The sequence below is a fragment of the Lepisosteus oculatus genome, chromosome 3 (genome assembly GCF_040954835.1).
Source record: "Lepisosteus oculatus isolate fLepOcu1 chromosome 3, fLepOcu1.hap2, whole genome shotgun sequence".
NCBI lineage: Eukaryota > Metazoa > Chordata > Actinopteri > Semionotiformes > Lepisosteidae > Lepisosteus > Lepisosteus oculatus.
Window position 1 is genome coordinate 70,937,335 of NC_090698.1, and position 23,033 is coordinate 70,960,367.

The window sequence follows — 23,033 nt, forward strand, 5'->3', positions numbered from 1 at the left end:
TAAAGCCATTTCTAGAGATGGATGCATTCAGTAGAGTATTCCTCTGAGCCTGAAAACGTATCTGGTCACTCTTATATAATAGATTCCTGAGCAGCAATATCTTTTTTATTAAATGAAAATATGAAAATGCACTTAGTTGCATCTTTGGTCACCACCACGGTGTGTGTGAAAGTTGATAGGATAGCTGTTCTTTTACTGGCCATCTCAAAAGATTGAATGATATCTTCAGATCTTTTTGTCTTTTAACTACCAAAAGGGATTGATAAGCTGACTAGCCTCCTTTATTTTGTAACAGGGAAGAATTGACTGTCCCCATGCTTATTCAGAAATGAATGTTTTTTCAACATGCATATTGTCCTGCTATAAGAATGACAAAATATGCAAAAAGCAACAGCTGGCCTCCCACAGGGGGAATAGCAAAACTCAATTCTAGTTAAACACAGCAGGCTGGGATCCCTGGAGCTTGTCAGAGAATACATGCTTAATAAGGAGTTCTGCATTTGAATGTATAGGAGATTCGAATGCAAAAAAATTGAGTTTTCTGAAACCTACTGCCTGCAATTCAAAAAGATTTGTAGTACTAAACAGTTTGCTGAATGTGTGTTCTTCAGTCTTTAATGGGATTTTAATCAGTATTAAACATCATACTAAGGCTAAACAAAAATAATTGTAGAATTGTAACTTGATTTCTTGCATTTTCATTTTAAATGCTGCACTCAGGTTTTCTTATTTACATGTTTTCTTTTTGTTCTTTAGTGTTTTCAATATGCACTTTAGTGTACGAGAGTATAAACTTTACAAACTGTCATTTCAGTAGTTCATCGAAATGACATTATTATAAAGGAAGAGGGAGTACTGCATATGTTGGCGATAACTTGCCTGGTTGAGAAAATGATCACATCGTCTTCGTAAATCGGTGCTGTCACATCCACCTTCACATCCACCTTCACATATGATGCATGAGCCAGGGAGAAAATGCTATTAGGGTGAATTTGGGGTGGTGGGTGGGGTGCTAGAAAAGATTCTCAGAGTGACGTGTGCTAAGCACGTAAACTGTATAGCAGTCCTGAACGTGGAGCCCCAGCACTACAAGGTAGTAATGCTAACTACTGTGAGAAGGTGCCACCATGTTTTTAAAGTTTCTTTTCAGAAAAAAACATAACCATAAACCCGAACATAATTCTAAAGTTATTATCACATTATTGGTAAAGATGGCAAATACAGTAGAAATTAAAATAGAACAAATATTTTCAAGGTAATTTACCTGGACATGCAAATATACAGTAGCTTAAGACAATAATTGACACACCCAAAAAAATAAAAACGAACAAAATGTAAATGTAAAATGCAAACTTGAGCCCACTTCATTTCTTTCAATTTACTCTTGAATGCACATGAAATAAATGCAAAATATTTCACCAGTTCCTCTTTTTCAAGTTTTTATTTCCTCTTTTGAATTTGGGTCAAAAAGTATTTTACACAGAGATGCAAAACATACTCTGATGGAGTAAAGCATTCTGTACACAAACTAAACAGGGAAACTAATAGTTGATATTTCTTTCAGGAATGTATCATGACTTTCAAACTTACTGTGACATATTGCCGTTTATGGGACCAGTCTACCATTTGGTTAAATTCTACTTATTTAGGTTCCAGATGAAAACTAGCAAAAAAAAAAAACAAGCTGGCAAGCAATATGAAGACTCCCAGGAATAAGAATACATGATATTGCCAGCAATGTCATTTGGCTGCATGGTTCTTCCATTAACTAACAATTTTCTAATGACTAGTTTAGTTCCTAGTATTACAAAATCTTCAGGGTGCGTCTTCAGTTTATCGTGCCCTTAATCTCCTTATCTGTGACCTTCACAGTGTTCTGATGCAAAAAATCTTAAAATATTACAGCTACATATCTGATAAGATTATAACATTTTCCAGGCTAACTCAAAAACCAAGCTTCTTGTTTTTACACGTTCTCTGTCCAGCAGTTCATCATGGTAACTGCCCTGAGCTGACATATTATGTTTTTTTATTTTAAACACATTTTAAAGAGATCACAGAAAAGCCACTCAAAGGAGAACAGATACCTTTCAGGCTGGTTTCAGACAATCTTCTACAGTATGTGTCCGCCTTAAACGTTTAAGCAAGCATGTCACCATTATTTGCAAAGTAATAATGTTTACAGGGTGCAAATGTTTCTGCTGCATTTGTGCTGTGTTGTGCAGTCAGTACTTGCTTTGAAATCAGTGATAAGCATTGGCTTGCTGTTCTCCAGAGAAGCTGTATACATCTACTATTGATAGATTGCTCCAGTGCTTCTAACAACTGCTAGTGTTTATAATGAAGATAAGAAGTTGACTTGGGACAATTTTTCCTTCCCTTTGTGAAGCAATAGAATTCCATACACAGATGGCAAAGTCACAGGGGCAATATGCTCCATGTTGGCAGTAAGCCACCTTTAACTTTTCCTCTCTTTTAACTTAAATAATTACTTTTAGGAATTAGAGAACAGTGCTAGCATTCTGCTTACCATCAAACTGTCTGTGCTGAGCACAATGCTGATTATATCTGGAAAAGGCCTGTGTCTTTAAGCAAAACAAAAAACAGACCGCATCATTTGGATTTTTTGGAGATGTGCCCTTTTCAAACTACAAGCCACACTCTGCTATAGACTAAGTTTCACTTAAAGCATTCAAATCCAAAATAATAAGATCATATTTTGAGTACCACATTTTTTAATACCAGCAGTAGAATATGAGGTTGAAAGTTTGGTCCCTAAAATAATTTTTGCAACTCTGGATGACAAAAGACAATGCTAGGGTGTGCTTGTAGTACATTGTTTAGCACCTTGCACAGGAAACTGATGAAAGAATTTCCTTTCTTGTTTGTGAGGAGCAGTGTTTTTTTCTTTTTGTGCATTAAGCCCTTGGATGTTATAAAACGTGAATTATCCAGAATAAAGACTGGCACTTGGAGATGGCTGAAATGATTGACTTACTGTAGCTGTAGGTGATAAAAAATGTGTCTGCAAACAAATGCAAAAAGTATTCTAATGGTACATAATTTACTATCATGTCCACAATTTGATTATTCAATCACTTTGAAGTTAATCTTATTCAAAATGCCTTTTAAGTGCCTGAAGCTTTCTGACACTACTTTGAGAAGCTTTTCCATTTCTCATTTCAAAAGGTATTTCAAGCTACTGCATGCTCCATCGAGTCATGTTTGGATAATGTTAACGCGATCATTCTTTTTTTTTGTCATTTTTCTCTTAGTTCTGCTATAGTGCTACTTTTATATAGAACTCCAGATAAAATTATATTAATTTTAAATATCTGAAAAAATGGTTAAAAGTGAAATAATGCGGTTTCAGTTTACAAAAAATGTTTCTGTTATTTATGAAAATGATTTTTTTCTTCCTCTTACAGCAATTAAAAAAAAGGTTATCACAGTTTTGGTAACATTATGAGTTCATACTATTTGAGAAGAAGTCCCACATGTGTTTGGAAATGAACGGGTTTGGAGCTGGACTCTCAGTTGAAAGCTTTGAAGCAGTAGACACCGTATAGCTTGTGCTTCTTGTCTGGGAATCCCACGAAACGCACGGCTGCCTCGGTGGGACTGCAGCGTCGCCGGGGCCTGGAGATGGGGTAGCGGACGCTGCCATCGGCGAGCCAGCCGGCGTCGCAGCGGTCGTATCCCATGAGCTTCCAGGCCGCGTACATCTGGCCGACCTTCGCGATCTGGGCGCCGTCCTTCTGGCAAGCCTGGACTGCCTCGTCATAAGTTAGCTTGGAGGGGTGTATTAAGTAGTAAAAACGTCCTGTGAAAGAGAGGGAGGGGGAGAGAGATGGGTTTTGAGCGAAAAAGAGAGAAAAATAAAACTAGAATGAAGAAGGTGAGAAGTTTGGTGGATCTGGAGGTGTAACGAGTGGACCTGCAGGGGGGGAGCTTTTTATTCCAGAGCTGGATTTCCAAATTGTCTCCTTAGTATGGTGACAGGAGACACCCTGTCCACTACATGGAGTGGACGCATACTTTATATGTGGAGATGGCCTAGAGATCACAGAAAATCAAAGTGACTTATCACACTGATTATATTTGCTCACATAACACTGGAGAACATATTTTTTTTGCTGTTGCATTCCAATACAAAAAAATCAAATAGTATAAAACACATACAGTACGTTTTTCTCATCCTGAGATTAGTGGCTCAGTCAACCTATGTGCTACGTGCCCTTTATTGCTACGACAGCAATGCACACTTGCAGTGGTTTCTGAAAATTGCCCTCAGTATTTTGCAGCTCATTAAAGATGAGTCACTGTTGATCAGCATTTGTAGTGTCATTAATCTTTACGCTGACAAGCAATTACTATCTTATATGATAAATTAGCTTCACCATCCTCAGAATCCATGGGTGCACTTTTATGTGTACGTAGCAACTTAGTGCAGCCTTTCAGCTGTTAATAGGTTTTCACCATATTCAACAAAGCATAGCATGAAGATAAGAAAGCCCAAACTAAATTTCACCTGCCCGAATTGATTTAACTTAAATACATTACATCTGTTATCTATCAATGCTTAAATTTAGAAAATGGCCAAGTAAAAAGCTTTAACTGAATACTCAGCTGTACAGTACATCACCCTGACTTCCAAAGGAGGCCATATCCCACAGATGGGCTTCCTACCTTTGTAGTTCGAAGTGAAGCAGAAGACATCGTATTGGCTTTTCTCTCTGTCACGGAAGCCGTAGTTTCTGACCCCCGGGACAGTGTCCTTGCCCCCACAGGGCTCTCGGGGATTGGTAATGGGGTACTGCACCGAGCCGTCACTGAGCCAGCCTGCGTTGCACCAGTCCAGCCCCCCTCTCCATGCATCATAGAGCTGGTCGAAAGAGGCCACTCGCGCATCCTGGTCCTGGCAAGCCTTTTCCGCGTCAAGAAAATTCAGGTTGTAGCGTCCAAGGCGGGGAAAATATGGAAAAACAATACCTGCAAATCGCAACGGTAAATTAACGGTTAAGCGCGTAAGCAAAAATACAGCTGAAGCCTGTAACAGATTTTCAGACTCTTACTGAACACCTCGGGATACAGGTAAAGGCCATCCTGGGGAATAAATACTAAAAGGCAAATGTAAGACGTTGATGTGGGTATAGGAGTGGTTGAGCCCTGAGGTTACATTTAAAAAGTTGGGGGTTCAAATCCTTGGTTGTACATTCCCGTTATACCCTGTTATACTGTACTTCCGTTTTTTTTTCAGGCTACTTCAGTTGTATAAATGAATACAAATAAAAGTTGATTTGGATAAGAGCACTAGGAAAATAAATATCTAGAAGACTTCTTTTATATAACCACTGTAAGGTCAGCCTTCTTTGAAACCACACTGGTAATTCAAATGGGGGTGAAGGCTATAAGAATCAGCAAGTGTGTCTTAAAATTTAAACTCATGTAAAACAATATTAATGCAAATGCACACAATATACAGGATACTATGAAGGCACAGTACATTTGGTTGCTACTTTATTTGGGTGATGCTTTAATTGCCAATGACCTCTATCTTGAAGGTCCGGAAAGGCCCTTCCATATTTCTGGAACCTATCCTACAAGACTATAAAGCATAATGTACACACACGAACACACAGGGACAAATGAGACAGCATTTAAATGGGAACTGCAATGCTATTTTCATGTTTCAGGGTTAGAAAGAATCGGCGTAGATGAGTACATTTCAAACCACAATGAAAGTAAAATGTAAATGGTAACATGTAAAACCTCCAATTTACATCACAAAATAGATTACATTTCCAGGTATGCGCAGCGCCATATTGTTGTCATTGTCTGTGATTCAGAACAAGGCAACAAAACTGCCGGGGACATGCGGCCCTATTATATTGTAAATAATCAGACTGGTGAATACCAAATACATAACGTTCTATCCCAAAATGACAATATTTGAAAACCAATCCACTTGTCTTGCAATAAAGCACATGCTTCAGAACAAGAAGACTCTATAAATAAAGTTTATTGTATAACCCTGGAGGAGGGGGTAGTTCTCAGCAGTGGACCCCTGGAGGTTTCCTGACAGTTAAATGAGATGTGGTACTTGGTATACATGAAACCCCTAGAGAGCGCTCCACTTCTTTCCTATTCCTAGTTCCTAGTGTGATTATTGTTTTTTGTGTCCTACTTAGTCCCTGTGTCTCCAGTATTTCTTGCTCAGTATTAGGGTGCAGATGTCGCAAGGCCCGCCTAGCACCAGGTCACCCCACGTCCGTGTCCTGACGGCAAAGGCCACATCCCCAACATCGCCTGACCCCTGAGCCTGGAGCAAACCTCTGAAACCAACATTCCACGGCTGGAAGTACTGTATGTGTCCGGCATCTGTGACACATACAGTACTTTCATAAAGTTCATGATTTTGTGCCTGTTCCGAAATGTGTAAAATTAAAAAAAAACATAAATTTATTTAGATACAGAGGTTTTAATAACGGGTCTTAGGAACTGGGACTGCAGTTCCCCTTTAATTCAACCAGAGGAAGCTGGAACAGAAAAACCATAAAACCATGTGGTTTCTGGACACATGTCCAGAATCAAACAATGTATCCAAACGTTGTGAGATAGAAGCACTAACTGCTATGTCAGCACACTGCTCCCCCCTCCCACATTTAAAGCTCAAACACTGTTTTAAAAATCTTTAAAATAAATTGCAACAACTTTAAGGCTTGTAGAGGTCATTAAATCAATTTAAAGATACCTTAATATATTTTCCTGCTATGATAATGTTTTAATGGTAATGTATTTAGATGCCTTACTTTGGGTTATTTTAAAACATATGAAAATAATTTCCTGATAATTTAAATAGATATCCAGTTATCCAGATTTCTGCAGAATCTTATTTTTAGAAATCTCAAATTGGTTTTGATAGTTTTCTTTGTATTTTAAAATTATTCCAACTAGTTGAAATGCTAGTGTTATATTTCACATCTATATTATAAAACATGAAAACACTTCTAAGATATTTCTAATGTATGTTAAACGACATAAATTACCATTAAAAGATTAATTTCTACATACACTGCTCATGAATCAAAGTCCTACAAGCACAACCGTACAGAAATTATTTTTGTACAGTAAGTACAACTTGCACTTATATGAATTTTCACCTATTGTCAGCTTCCTAATGTTCATATTCCTAGACTAGAAAATGTAGTCCTTAAAACTTTGATAATATGGACATTTGAAAGAGGTCATAAAAGAGTTAATTCTCCTTGAATGCTAACTTCATGTCCTAAAAGAAAACTATGTGATTTTCCAAGAAAGGATGAGAAGAAACTATGAAACCCAGACTGCACCATGCTATGGTTCACCAGTAAATTGCACTAAATCTCACCATCAGGTCTTTTTTCAGAAACTTTGTAAATTTCAGACATTACTATTGGCACTCTGTATTCCCAATTTAATTTAGTCACTCAAATATTTTAAATACTAAGTGGTAGGATGAAGGGTTATTTAACAAACCAGGAAAAACTCATTAACAATTTATTAACCATAGGTAAAACAATACACAAATATAATTTAAGAAGAAATTCTTACACTGAGTGCATTGGTTTAAAACCACAGATCCCATACAAGTGACTGGGATTGCATTTGTACAAACTTGTGTTTTCAAATTTAATTTTTTATATATATATGATCAGGAAGTTTTTTTTCCTGATCACTACAGTGCTCCTGAAGTCCAGTGAATCAAACAATGCAATGCAAAATGCAAAAAGTGTTGTTCTAAAAATGTTACGGAAAAGGCAAAGGTGACTACTGTCCTATCCTGGATAATCACCGGTCACAAATGTGCTTTAATGTTTTTTCCATGACAGGTCCAATTAGAAAGTCAGGCATATCTAATTATCATCTTTGCTGAATGGCCCCATACCACGAAAAACATCGGGAAACATAGTAAATCTGTTACCTTGCAAATCCAGCGCAACAACGCCGATGTCATCTTCCAACCCTTCAATGACTTCGCACTTATACTTTCCGTAGTCGTCCAACGTGATGTCGGTGATAACCAGGGAGGCATCATTGTCAGTGGCCTGCTGAAGAAACACCCTTCCATGGTAGCTGCCATAGCTCTTCCTGTGATAGCCCATGGAAACAAAGACGTCAATCTCTTTGAGGTAATCTGAGGTGAGCTTAGTCCATTTGATCCTCATCCTTTGGCTGGGGCCGGTGGCGGAACCAGCATCGCGGACAAACTTGCACGGTAGTGTGGCGTTGCCGCCGCGACGGGAGATGACTTTGGACTGTTCCATCACCACTGAAAGGCGGGGGCCATTTTCTGGAACAAAAATGAGAGAAGTTAACCAGGCTCGAGTGGGGGCCTCGTGCAATGTGAAAAGGGCTGAACAACTCAAATGTTGTGCTTCTTGTTTCTACTTTTCATTGTGGGGTGTCGATTGACTTTTTTAAAATTTTATTTTACGCATCAAATGTAAAACTGATAAAAAGTGGACACTGTCCTTAGGCACAGACAGGACACAAGAAACACCATCACCCCATGTGTCACATCAGAAGTGAGACTGTGATTACAAATAGGCTGAAGCACATCACATGGACAGAGAAACAGATGAACACAGGAACAAACTGGTGAAGACAGACATTTTTTCACACACTAATCACCTCAGTCATCCAATCTCATTCCAATTTACACAACTGATGAAAAACAATGAACACTGCAAAGGCTGTTTTTGAAAGGAACTACAGGAATGCTAATAATAAGGACAGGCTATTTTGTCTGTCAATGTCCTAGCACACCATTTATCTCTGGGAACTTGTTAAAGCCTCCTGTGATTTAGGCACCTGCTTTGTCATTCCTGCCAAGGTGACCAGGTGTTTGGAAAGTGCTGAACGGCAGGGTTTGGAATTGAAACTAAAACGAGAAATATGAATTCTGAAAAGTGAAAGGTTGAGGTCTAATTCACACCACTTTATTGCCCGTAGAAAAATGTTATGAAAATGCCCCCATACATAAAATAATTCTTCCAAGAGCTTTCTCAGATACACATGAAATTTGAAGAAACAGTAATGACTCTTAATATCCCTGTAGCGTCCTTCCATCTTCAAAGTGCCCCTGTGACCTTGATTTAATTTAGGTAAGAGACATGTTAATTTTAATTTATACATGTCACAGCTGTCTTAATAAAAAAAATGATTTTTATAGTGGTGATTTAATTACTGATGTGATTAAATCAATATCATTTTGTTTCTCATTCAAAAGGTTCTGGATTTCTAAAACACTTAGTAATAATCCTTGTTCTCTCAGCTATATGTAATCAACTTTGTCTTGGGTCTCTTAATTCACTAACAGTGAATTGCTTTAAAATCTTACCTCTCACGTTCTTAACCTGACAAAATTGTCTAAATGACTTGAGCTATTCAGCTTCCCAGAATGATTGAAAATGTTGAAAAGATTTATATTGTAAGATGAACGCAATAAAAATATCACAGGTGGTTTATTCCCCAGTGCACAGGGATCTTTATATTTTACAGTAGAATTTGAAACAATATTTTGTATAAACATATCACATTTTACCACAAAAGATGGACCTTATTCAAATGGAATGCTTTTCTATGCTTTGAAAGAAAGGAAACTAATCTGTCTTGCACCCCAGTGGATTACAATATTCTTTATTTTGCAAATGCAATTGCTGTTCTAAATGCCATGTACTAAAATTCTTCTTCTCTGGAAGAAAGAAAAGTTTGTCAAAGGGAAACAGAAAAGTAAATACCATGGGATCTCATAATCAAAGAACAAAATTATTCTAAAGCAAAGACCAAAACAAGAAAGCAAAATTGCACCAACAGAAAAGAAGGTTTCTTCTCCAAAAGCTGCTGACATTATGCATCAAGACTATTAGAAATTAGGAAATGTGTTGTGTTGTTTTCTTTCATCATGAAGCATACTATATATCTAGCACTTAAGGCCCTCATTGGGTGCAATGGAGTTTTTGCCAGTCTAAAAAAAAGCACCATATTCTTGTGTTTAATTTCAATATTGCCTGCTGTCAGTTTCACTTATTTTTAAATTAACAGAATTTGTGACTAAATGCTGTGCACTACTACCATGCTATAATTGATATTATACAGCTCAGTACTACATTACTGAGTGGTCACTGAGCAACAGCCTCCATATAACAGAGCCCCTGTTAGCACCACTGTGTCACTTTCTACTGTAATAGCAGCCAGTGATAATGGTGATGATATAGGTAAGGTAAAAAAATAGCCCATCCACATACCTGATTGTTTATGGATAGGAATTCTGTTTGGCTAGATTCCTAGCCTGTTGGACAGGGCCCTGACCTTTTGACTGAAGTCAGTTTCTGATTGGTATTGTTGACTACAATGGAATATACATCATCCACTTTTTATAGGAAGGTTGTAAACTTTATTGTGGGGCTGTATAGCTGTTATTGGTTTGGAGTGCTTTACAAATAAAATTATGGATGGGTAAATTGAAAGGCACTGAGGCTGAACTGATCCCTTTGTTGAATGGTGTTCTGTATTTTATTGTGCAGCTGTGCATGGAAAAGGGAGTTTCTGTATTTGTAAATTAACATTTCCCACAAGGAATGCCTTTCAGTGTTATAGCATTATTTAAGAGCAAGCAGTCGCTGTGAATTATGGAAATGAGAATTTTTATTAGCACTGGCCATTGGAGGTTTTTCTCATAGTTTTCCAATTAGTGTTGTATCTGGATTTGAAAGCCCCTAAACTGCTGTTCTACTGTAGGCTGTTCTATTTAATTGTGCTTAATTCTAAAAAGGGTAAATGCCTAAATATTTAAGAAATGATTAAAGATGTCATGGCAAGAAAATAATAGTATGTTGCATGTAACTAAATTGTGTTACTCATAAACACTAGAGGAAACCACAAACCTAACAATAAATAACATTTTTAAATGACTTGCATGGGATACATGCACTACCCAGCAGCAGGACTCAGAAATCACTTCACCGGTTAAATTAAGGGGTGAATTTAGGGCAGGTTAAATTGTTCAATCAAGAGTGGAAATGAACCAGGACATGAGGATAATACCCCTCATCCTACAAAAAGTGCCATGGGACCTTTAATGACCATGGACATTAGTCAGGACCTCAGTTTAACATCTCAATCAAAGGACAGCAACTCCTGTAGCACAGTGTCCCCAGTCACCACACAAATACATTGGTTTGGAAACTGTGGACGAGAAATCTAATTGCTCACTTACAGCACCAACTTGGTGTTCATTAGAGCTCTTCCTTCTCAATATTGACCAGGCACAGGCTTGCCTGGCTTCTGAGACCTGAAGAGATCTACTGTGATGTGACAGCTTGATTTAAGAGGGTTCTCAAGATGTTTTCAGCCCAAAGGGGATGGGAGTTGCTTGTGAATCTAAAAGAGTCACAGATGTGCAGAGGTAACAGCGCAGCCCATCGAGACCACTACTCCAACAACTGCTCAAACAGTGGCGTCCTCTATTTATCTGTCCTGGGAGAGTGAAGGTATGAAGGGAATCCTCTGGTAGAAGCCACATGTCAAAAGCTCTCACAACAGAGAAAAAAGGCTTTTCATTCTAGAAAGAAAAGCTTCTCTCTCTATCCGGTACTAATGAAGAACTATCATTGACATTTTCTCCCTACCCAAAGTCTCAGCATCCCACAGGTTTCTCAGATTTCATAAGACAAAAGATGCTTGAGAAGAATGACACAGAGCCTTGAAAAAAATAGTAATTCAAATTAATTTTTAACTTCATATTCTGCATAATTGTTTTGGTGGTTGTTTCACATGATATAGCAAGAGAGTTTTAGTAAAGCACATGCTGACATAGGAGACTGGTTTAATATCTTCATTGTGGGCAAGCTAGTTATCATTTTTTTCCATTGCAAAACTTCATTTCTACGACGTGCCATTATTCTTCATGAAATGAATGTAACTTACACAGAAGCTTAAAAGTACCTGGGAATGTGTTCAAACATGTAAATAGCAAAGTAAATACAAAGATATAAAATTGAAGCATAAGTAGCATAGTAAGATTCTGAATCATATCCTTTCAGGCTAAGAAAAAGACACAAATCTTGAAGGGCTCAAGTGCTAGATATCCAGCAACACTGAACTACGGCTTTAGAAGCTGAGTCTGCACTGCTCTGCATTGCACCTTCATTATTCAGCCAAGGGCAAGACAGCCAGGAACGCTCTTGCCTACAGTTTTCTCTATATTCATGTAAAACTAGCTGATTGCATGCTGGTCTTCAGATCACAATCATCTGGAAATGTTCTAGAAATGAAGTTTTGCAATGGAAAAAAAATGTACCAATAGAGTTATTTTAGCTTGCATGCTTGAATTCTGTGTTTGTGATGATGACATTTTAAATGACATCATTCCCTTCTTCAAATTTATGAAGGTTCAGTGCATGTCACTTCATAATTACAGGGTCAATTCAAAGAACATAAGAGCGTTTTTCAGAAAACGATGAGCTTAAATCTTAAGCAATGTGTTTTGTGCATTTTGATTTTTCATTGGCACGAGAACTCTTAATATTGTACTGCAAAATAAGTCACAAGGAGAGAGTGGTACACAATTGGTCTCAGACTGGAACTGGTCTGACAGGGACCCTGACAGTTAACATACTGTAAGCTTGTCTGTTAGCTGGTGTTCCTGTCTGTGGTGAAGTGGTTGCACGAGGCAAGAGAAGTTACAGTGTGTTTCCACAAAGGAGCTGAAAAAGAGAGAGAGAAGGTAGACACACCCTGTTGGGGGAGTAATGGTCCCTGTGTGGGGGACATTAAAAGAAAAAGGAAACCCTCTGCTGGAGAAAGGATGACCTCCTCTATCCTTTTGTTTCACGTGGCTCCCAAACGTGGTAAGGAGAAGGATCTTTCACGGAGGGAGGGATCAGAGTAAACTAATTGCGAGATGTATCTTGAGGTAAACTGCTTCATTGTAAATGGAAACCGCAGGTGCAGCTGCCATTATGGTTGAAGTGTTGCCTGTGCAGATTTGCTGGGAACGACTGGTGGAAAAATCCAAATGTGTTCCTCCTTAGTGCCATACGATTATTTCATTGGGATGTTCATTGTATCGCCAAGTCAAAAAAAATAATAATAACACTTAATGAAACTACAATGTAGAAATTGCCAAATGAACACAGACCTCTCAAAGTAATTTAATTTACACATTCTTTCAAGTGCATGCAAAAAATAAACAATTGTTATATTTATATATAATTGTTATATTTATAATACAATTTATAAATAGCACTTGAAAGAATGTGTAAATTAAATTACTTTGAGAGGTCTCTAACAATGACAACAATACGCAACAAAACTCCTTTACAATCCATCCTTTACAATTACAATATTTTAAAAAGTTCACAACTCCTCCTGATATGCACATCCTGACAACCTCATTAAAGTTTGTAAAGTCTGTGTTCATTTGGCAATTTCTACATTGTAGTTTCATTAAGTGTTATTATTATTTTTTTTTGACTTGGCGATACAATGAACATCCCAATGAAATAATCGTATGGCACTAAGGAGGAACACATTTGGATTTTTCCACCAGTCGTTCCCAGCAAATCTGCACAGGCAACACTTCAACCATAATGGCAGCTGCACCTGCGGTTTCCATTTACAATGAAGCCGTTTACCTCAAGATACATCTCGCAATTAGTTTACTTTGATCCCTCCCTCCGTGAAAGATCCTTCTCCTTACCACGTTTGGGAGCCACGTGAAACAAAAGGATAGAGGAGGTCATCCTTTCTCCAGCAGAGGGTTTCCTGTTTCTTTTAATGTCCCCCACACAGGGACCATTACTCCCCCAACAGGGTGTGTCTACCTTCTCTCTCTCTTTTTCAGCTCCTTTGTGGAAACACACTGTAACTTCTCTTGCCTCGTGCAACCACTTCACCACAGACAGGAACACCAGCCAACAGACAAGCTTACAGTATGTTAACTGTCAGGGTCCCTGTTAGACCAGTTCCAGTCTGAGACCAATTGTGTACCACTCTCTCCTTGTGACTTACTGGATTTTGCAGTACTATATTAAGAGTTCTCGTGCCAATGAAAAATCAAAATGCACAAAACACATCGCTTAAGATCTAAGCTAATTTTTTTCCTGAAAAACGCTCTTATGTTCTTTGAACTGACCCTGTAATAATGAAGTGACATGCACTGAACTTTTATAAATTTGAAGAAGGGAATGATGACATTTAAAATGTCATCATCACAAACCCAGAATTCCAGCATGCAAGCTAAAATGACTCCGTTGGCACTTTTTGTTCTACACTAAAAATGTGCCTTGGAAATCAGGTGTATGGTTTTCAAAGAACAGAACATGTAGATTAATATTATTTGGAGAAATATTGGAGCACTTTAATGATTTCCCCCTTTTAATCACTGTAATTCTTCCTTCAAAATTCTGATTTCTCTGGATGACTAATTTCCAGAATTCAAAATACAGAATTCAATGCAACAAATACTGAGCTCCAAGTGGAAATGGCTGGTTGACATCCTTGGATCAATAGCTACTAAGTACCAAACTGGCCAGAACAGCTTTAACCACCAGAGATCCTGAATTGAAAGGGTCCTACATAGCAAATATTGTACTCTGTGTCAGCAGGACTGCTGCAGCTGTACCATTTCTATCAGCCACTGAATCTTTCCTTTAACAACAATTACTGAAGGTCACAGTAAGCATATGGTGAAACTCCTTACACTACAGGGCTTCAACAGTTTAGTGACAATCCCCACTGGTGCGGTAGATCAAATTTCTTGGCTGTGCCCTATATTTATCCGTCCTGTAAATCAAATCTGTTAAGTTTGTTTCATAAAACCACATGAAAGCACGCGACTATTACACTTTGTCCACAATACTGTCTAGTCAATCTGTGGTATAATCAGGGAGCAATCGGGGAGAGTGAATAAGTTGTTTTGGTTTTGAAAGCCGGATTATTGTGGCTGATATCAACATGGATAAAATAGTTTTTAAAATCCAAAAAAGTTTTTTTTTTCCACTGCTAAAATGTTTGCAGATGCCGGGTTTAGTAAATTTAGACCATAAGTCTGGACCCCCATACTGGGGGTCTGTGAATCAGAGAGCATGTATTTCCCAATGCACCAGAGTACCAGGCAACAGCTAACTGTATTACTTCATAATTCCCTGGGATCTGATAACTAAACTACAAATATACACAACAGTCAAAAAAGCTAGAAAACATAAATTATATGTTACATATTAAATTCTGATGCATATACAGTACAATGTTTCCCTTCTACAGTATATCTTCCGGTGGATATTCAGATAAAAGAAGGGGCATAATCCGAGTGTTTTAATCTTTATGAGAGGTTTTACAAGAACAAGACCCTGCAGCCACATGGTGTGACGCCCAGTTCGCTTCTAGAACTTCTGAAAGCTGACAATTCTAAATTGTTGCTCGTGTTCATATTTGCTTTCAAGACTTTTGTCAGCTTCATTTCTACCCTTATCTACCTTCTTCCTTAAACAACAACTCTTTAGGCTATTCCTTTGCCCAGATTTCTCTCTTTGGAAACTTGGGAAAAGGTCTGGATTTAAACCAAGATATTTGATTAAATTATGTTGCATTCATATCCATTTGCAGCTGTTAATGTCTTCCATTCAAAGACACTGTGGCATGTGCTGCACTGGCTCTTGAATTTCTAAATCAGATCTAATCATTGGTGACATCACAGACAACTCATATACAAAAAAAGTAAAATTGGACTGTTATATCATAATGTATTTATAATAACATTGACATTATTTAACATTAATTTTTTTGTAACAATGGTGATTTTGGCAAATACTCACAGTGATAGAGTCATGGGAACAATTCAATTCATCCTGAAATTAAAACCTCAGAAATTAGAATATGTTTTATGGTTGCTGCATCAACTAGATGCCTTACTGCAGTCCTATATGCAGTCCACATGGAATACACAACTATCCCAATGTAGAAATACAATTATACAAATGCAAGTACAAAACATAGCTCCCTTTCCACGATAAAACAAAATCACTTACCTGATATGTAGATGGTTCTGTGGTGCTCCAGGTCTGTGTAAGTATGATCATAGCTATCAGCCAGGCACAGGGAAAACAATGCAAACAGAAGCAGCGAGTTCATTTTTATAGCACCAAGGGTCCTTTCACTGCAAAAGGAAAAAGCAATCCACAGAAAAAATACAGAAATGTAAACATTAAGTAGCACTTCTGCATGCGATGAATAGGCTTAAAACTGTTGTGCCATGTTCAGGTTTTAACTTTGTTAAACTTCTTCACAGTACCTTTTTTAAACAGGTCTTAGTTACAGCATTATCCCAGGGGGCTGTTACTGCATTCTGCACATTAAGTATATGTATATCTGCTACACGAAATGCAAGCACACTTATATATTACTTCACCCCTCTACAGTGTGCTCACACACATACACACACATTTTCAGCTGCAGTACAATCCCAGTGCACTAAAGGATTGCGATAGAATGCAGTCCTGACTGTGCCCTTCAAAGTCAATGCAATACTGAGTAATACGTAACATACAAGTAATATATCATATAAAGTGAGCCAAAGCAACACTAACAGCAGAAGAAAACCAATATGATGTTTGTCTGTGTGAATATTTGATTAGCACAGCTATAAAATGTCAAACTTAAATTTCAGTATTAAAAAATACATTTTCTTAAGCTCCTTTGGAACCGGTACCCTTTTATGAAGCACTAACAACAAATATCTGAAACAACAGTCCCCACTAGCAAAATAAAACAACCCAACGCGAATGCAATGCTCTTTTCAGTTTGTAAAGATAAGATAAACTTGCAGAACAGAGATTACTGGATGTAATTTCACCCTGTCAACATTTTCTGTGGTTGAATTAAAATCTATAGCTATATATACTGTATATGAATATTAACTTACCATCTTAAGGAGTACTTGCACCTGAAAGGGGTATGTAGAGACCCATACACAAACTAGGTTAGAGTTGTGAGGGCTAGCACTGCAGTCACACTGATTGATTTTTCATTCATTCCTACCTAGAATGCTGACGCACTAACTCAGTGTGCCAGGTAGCGTTTCTGCAGTCAGCAGAACTATGTGCTGCAGAGCAGCCCTCTCCAGCCTACGAATAGTAATTAGGCAAATGAGGATCCAAAATAGATAAGAAAAGGACACGGAAATAAATGTTCTTTCCTCTGGGAAATCGAACGTTATAGATGGAATTTCCCATTTGAATGTACTTTCTGTGAAGAACATGCAAGCTTATTACAGCTCTGTGCAGCACTGGCAATGCAGAACTTCAGTCCTTTATCAATAAACAGATTCTACGCAACATTAGGCAAGGCTGGGAGGACATCGCAGGGACTTGCACCATTAAACAAACCTTAGGGTCCCCTTTATGACAGAAAGTGTTTATGGCTCGGTGAGCTTATGTTTTTTTTTTTCCCGCTAAGCAATTATTTTCAGATAAACCTCCTGTTATGATAATTCTTTCACTGGCCAATATTGCTGTCACTGTTCCCAGTATAGAATGTAATAAAAAGCAAACAAATATTGTTTGAAAATGAGAGAAAACAAGCAGCAAAAAAGATGAACTGTCAAAAGGTACTTAGCCTCTGCATTCCAGTTACTAAAGGTATTGTTATTCACAGCAGGAATCACAGTATTGCAGATATGTCAAAACGCTGAAAGAGGACTTCACTGATGACAATTTCATACGGTGGCTTGTGAATTCCAACTCAAGAGAAAGTCAGATCATTTGAAACTGAGGTTATTATTGAAATTGTTGCAGAAGACAGCTTGGTGGCACGGTGGTTGGCATTACTGTCTTGCAGTGCTGGGTGTCCTGGGTTCATTTCCAGACCCGGGGACCTGTCTGCACGGAGTTCCTATCTTCTCCATGTGTTTGTGTGGGTTTCCTCCAGGTGCTCTGGTTTCTTCCTCCAGTCCAAAAACATACTGGTAGGTTAATTGACTTCTAGGTGTAAAATTGTCCCTAGGTGTATGTGCTTTTCTGTGTAGTGCCCTGAGATGGACAGATAGTCTGTTTATTTTTTTGCACTGTAGTCTGTTTATTTTTCCAGACTACAGTGTACTTTTGCCTTGCACCTGTTGCTTGCCAGGGTAGGCTATGACTCCAATTGGAAGAAGTGGTTAGAAAATTGATGCAGCACTGTAACCTACTGTATGCTCATTTTTATACAATTATGTGCTTTCATTGTTTGCTTTTGGTCAAAGATTCCACATCCTTCAGATCGCTTGAACTATGATGTAGCAACACGTACTGTAAAAAGTGCCTTGAAATGCCAATTTTTTGAAATGCTGAAGATCGTGAGTAATAACTCTGGATGACGCTATTACAATGTAAAGAACCCCAGCACTCATCTTATCTCAATTGGCAACCCACTGAAGCTTAGCAGATGTGAGCCTTGCCAGTTCCTGGATAGGAGATGTTCTGGGAAAATTTAAGGTTGTTGCTGGAAGAGGTGTTAGTGGGGCCTGTAGGAGGCACCATGCTGTAAAAAGGAATCGTCCTTTGGATGAGATGTAAAACCAAGGTCCTTACGCTATGCAGTCATTAAAAATACCAGGGCACTTCTTGAAAACAGTAGGTGTGAGGTGTGTAAACTTGACGTCCTAGATACACTTCCCATTGGCCTTTGGCAATGGCCTCCTAATAATCCCCATCTATGAATCGGCTACATCACTTTATTCTCCTCCCCACTGAGAGCTAAGCCTACCGGTGCACTTGGGCTGCTGTCGCATCATTCATTGGTGGTGGTGGAGTGGACTTCCCATTAACTGTAAATCACTTTGAGTGGTGTCCAGTAAAGCACTATATACAGTAAGTGTAAATAATAATTATTAATAATAATTAATAATAATAATACCACTACTTTGAAAATGACCTAAGAAAGGTTAAAATTGCTTAAAAGAGCATGTTATTGCTAGATAACTGTTCTTGCATAGCAAAAGTCTTTAAAAAAGTTGGTGTATATCACAAAAACTTGTAATTTTCTTCTCTTACTAGTCTTTCTTTCCCACTGCTTACTTATAAGGACCCATCTTAATTCTTAAATGTATAACTGCAGCAAGAGTATGTTAATGTTTTGCTAGCAAGGAGAAGATGTTATATTCCTGCTTTACATGAAATTACAGAGGTGCTGAGAGACTGGGAAAGATTTCAGATGGTTCTTGTATATTTTGGAGCCCCAGAAATCCAGTACTGCATGCCTAACACACTAAGAAATAAAAGAAAAAAAGAGACACTGCAGTTTTTCCTCAGGGTAGGACATGAAGAAAGACTATATGTCCCAGCAGACTTCAGTACAAGATCAGGCTGCATGTGGAAAAGTACCGAGTTGTTGTTGCACCATATCTGTTCAGAGGAATCTATTCGGCCCTTCTAGATCATCTGGTAGATAGAAACTAAATAATCTGATGATCTCATCTACTGTAGCTGCGTCTTGAAGGTATCTAAGGCATCGTCTTCAATGACATGACAGTAGGTAATTACGAAACTTTGCATAAAAAAGTTTCCTGATCTTAGTTTTAAATGCATTTCCCTGTATATGACACTTTTGTACTCTAGTTCACATTTCACTGTTTATTCTGAAGGAATCCACTGGGCTGTCTTTGTCAGTACCCTTGACGGTTTTTAATATTTAAAAAGATTCACTTGAGCCTGCATGAACTTAAGCTTGAATGCACTGTCTATTGTTGCTCTGGATTGATATGAGAACAGAAATATCCTATATAGAATAAAATAATATTCTAAATGAGATTTATTCTCATTTAGAATGAGAATGAAAATATTATACATTTTAATATTTTCATTTAGCTTTTTTATTACTGTCCCACCTCGTGCTCAGCTGCACTGCTTAAATGAGCACCAGACCCACTGAACCAATAGACCTGCCCCTGACATGCTCCTGAGCGATCAGGGAAATGAGCTCACTGTAACATGCTTATTATAAAAATAACCCTGTAACATCTAAATGACATTTACAAAAATCTAGATGTGTCTTTACTTCATATCTCAGAAACTTCACATTGCATTGAAATAATTTTCCAATGTCTAAACCAAATTATTTTTCATTGTATAGCTTGTACAGCAGTGTATTTAAAGCTGACTGCTTATGTTTTAGGACATTTTAGAATCTTTTGCTCGTTAACTACACAGAAGAAAACACTTGTTTCTTTCATATTAGATACAGCAAAATATGGAATTTGGAACTCTTTCAGAATTACACACACCTGTAAAAATCAAAACTACTTATTGTGTCATAAGAAGGATCAGGCCTTCTAGCAAAATACCATGATGGAGAACAAGTGGACTACCAGGATGGTTGTCTGGGAGCATTCCTTAACTGTGAAACAACTGAAACTCCTTGAATTCCAGCTTTCTTATGTACATGAATCAGGTTTAATTGTCAATGCATTCTTCACAAGCTGTAATAGCTAGAGATTCTTAAGTCCACATCTGTTTCCAATATTTCTGACAGAACATGTCCTGTAAGGCATTAGTAATAACATCATGTATTTGAAAACCCACACTGTTTATTTTAGAATAATGGGGAACACCTTTAAACTGTAAGTAAATTACGCAGACCTTGAAATACCCAGAGAGCAGAAATTATGTTATTTACCATGCTGAATTACATTGTTTGATTAAGGATCTGTGTTTCCATTAGATTATAGTGGCAAGAAAATAGGAATTTGTAAATTGCCCTAATTTCTTTCCATGACCACACTACAGAGGCACAGTGCCATCTACTTTTGAAAATGTTAGTCCAGTCAATCCTGGGGAGGAGACTGACATAGTAACAGATGCTCTGAATGTTATATGTGATATATGTAAAATGCCTCTCATTCCTGAAGTGTTGAATGGTTTTTACCCATTACAACCATTGTGTTTACTCAGGAATCTGGATGGAAACAATGGCAGTGCAACCCATTGAGTTGAGGATAAATGGCTCAACTCGGCTGTCTTAGATGGTTATGAGACAATGAGGGTTTCAAGATTTCCTTATATTACCTCCTGTAGCTGGAGTAGAACAGGAAGTTAGACCTCTTACGAAATGCTTCCTCTATCACCCACATGATTTTCATAAAAGAAATGGTTGCATGCATACTGTACATTCAAAATATCAACCTCTTACCGTTTAGAAACAAAAGCATAACACAATGGATTTTAGCCCCCAGAATATCAAGACCGCTAGGACCCCTACATGTGTGTTTTTATGACAGACGCAATGTGCTTGATGTGAAAACTAGCCTCAGCATTATTTGTACCTACAAGATGAGGCCAAATGGCGTCCTCCGATTTGTATCTGCCTCCTCATTTGTTCCATTGTCTCGATACATTCCAGGGAACTAGGTCTAGAAGTGGAGACTAGATAAAGACACTTCTGAACTAGATGTTGCCCCCATGGAAATCCTCAGGATCCACCAGAACCTAGAGTCACAGGTCAGACCCTGTTACATTAACAGAATGATCTGAAAGGACTAACCCCCAGTACTTATTTACTGGGGCAGAGTGGACCTGGGAGCCGTCTGGAAGGAATTAAGAGCAAGCTGCATTTTTTTTTGGGGGGGGGGGATTACATAGATTCAAAGGACATTACTATGCATTTAGTGGCAGCAATGGGACAATATGAGACTAAAAGGTTGGTAATAAGATAATTAACTGGTCCTAAGAAAACAAATCACCTTTCAGACATTTTAAAAAGCTAGTTTTTGACCCTATTGAACATAAGTGTTGCTGAGCAACCTATGACTTGCTAATATGGCAAAATGTCAGCTTCATTTGTCATTTACTTGGTCTGGGAACTGTAAAAGGCAAGTCATAATTGCACAACGGTCTTACTTAGCTTGTCATTTTTTATATTAAATCTTATGATTGCTAATCTTAAATTGGCAGTAGTGCTGGCACAGAGAAAGCCCGGTTTCAGAGCTTCATAGCTTTCTGACTTGGCTGCTCATGTACTGCATGAAAGAGACAAATCATCTTATAATATGGTCTGGAGAATTTCAGCATCCAAATTCATAGAATATGAGTAACAGTTACTTTTTAACAACAAAACTGTAATACATTTTGGATAGCTTGTAGCAAAAAACAGTCACATTTTTTTATATTTAGAGTCTGTAGTTGTGAAAGAGAATGCAGCAGCAGGTTGTGTTTTGTAAGACTTTTCTAGGTGACTTTGAGGAGATTAAAAATGCACAGTAGCAACAAATCAGGTGGCTGTTGCACCTGAGTGACTAACCATTAAGAGTAACAGCACTGTAGCACAGCAGAACTGTGTCCTATTAGTCGTGAAACTACTATGTAAAAATTGGGAGTTCAGCAGGAAAAATAAGTTTCACTGAAAATAAGTTTAAAATTGATCTGATCCTCATTCAGATATCAGTGGGTTATTCACCTAAAGATCCTCTCCAGCCAGTTTTTGAAGGATATGTGAATCACTCTATTTCAGTCCTAAATAAACTTTCTTCCAATCTGCTCATTAGTCTTTTGTTTCACATCTGAACATCAAAAGTCCATTAGCTGAGTAAATTTGCCTCATTATCTTTTATAGTGTGAGCAACAACACTCTGTTTCATCTCAGGCCATGAAGTCTTAAATGGGAGACTACCTGATAAACTAAGACAAGTAGTCAATACTGTGTAACTGAGTTTAAATACTGTATCCTAGCTACTTGGAAGCTACTCCAGTGTTTTGCTCTGTTATAGCATCACTTACACTTCATTAGCCTGAGACTAATTAAGAGAAACAAAATAGGAGACACCTTTAAAAATAAGAAAATGCAAGGAAAAAAGCTCTATCTGTAGTGTTACGTGTTTTCTTCAATTTGACATTTCAAGACATTGCCTTTTAAAGAAAAATGAAATGAAACAATCACTGCTTTGTTAAAAATGCTCCTTACCCCATTCTGTTATGTTTGGCTGGGAATTCATTTCATGATGTAGTTTAACACAATTATGA

General features: G+C 37.8%; 1 protein-coding gene across 2 annotated transcripts in view; it reads right to left on the reverse strand.

The window, feature by feature from the left end:
- Positions 1–1,422: 1,422 nt before the first annotated feature.
- The window catches only part of hapln1b (hyaluronan and proteoglycan link protein 1b), a 36,619-nt gene continuing 15,008 nt past the window's right edge, over positions 1,423–23,033 (reverse strand). The window contains exons 1-5 of one of the 2 annotated variants that reach the window (XM_015359980.2): positions 16,967–17,089; positions 16,074–16,201; positions 7,964–8,332; positions 4,690–4,992; positions 1,423–3,823 (exon numbers count right to left, since the gene is read on the reverse strand). In XM_015359980.2, coding sequence (XP_015215466.1) covers positions 3,534–3,823; positions 4,690–4,992; positions 7,964–8,332; positions 16,074–16,176 — 1,065 coding nt within the window. In that variant the 5' untranslated portion in view covers positions 16,177–16,201; positions 16,967–17,089 and the 3' untranslated portion in view covers positions 1,423–3,533. Of the gene's footprint in view, positions 3,824–4,689; positions 4,993–7,963; positions 8,333–16,073; positions 16,202–16,966; positions 17,090–23,033 lie in introns of those variants that run through there. The other variant, XM_006626553.3, reaches the window with a different exon arrangement.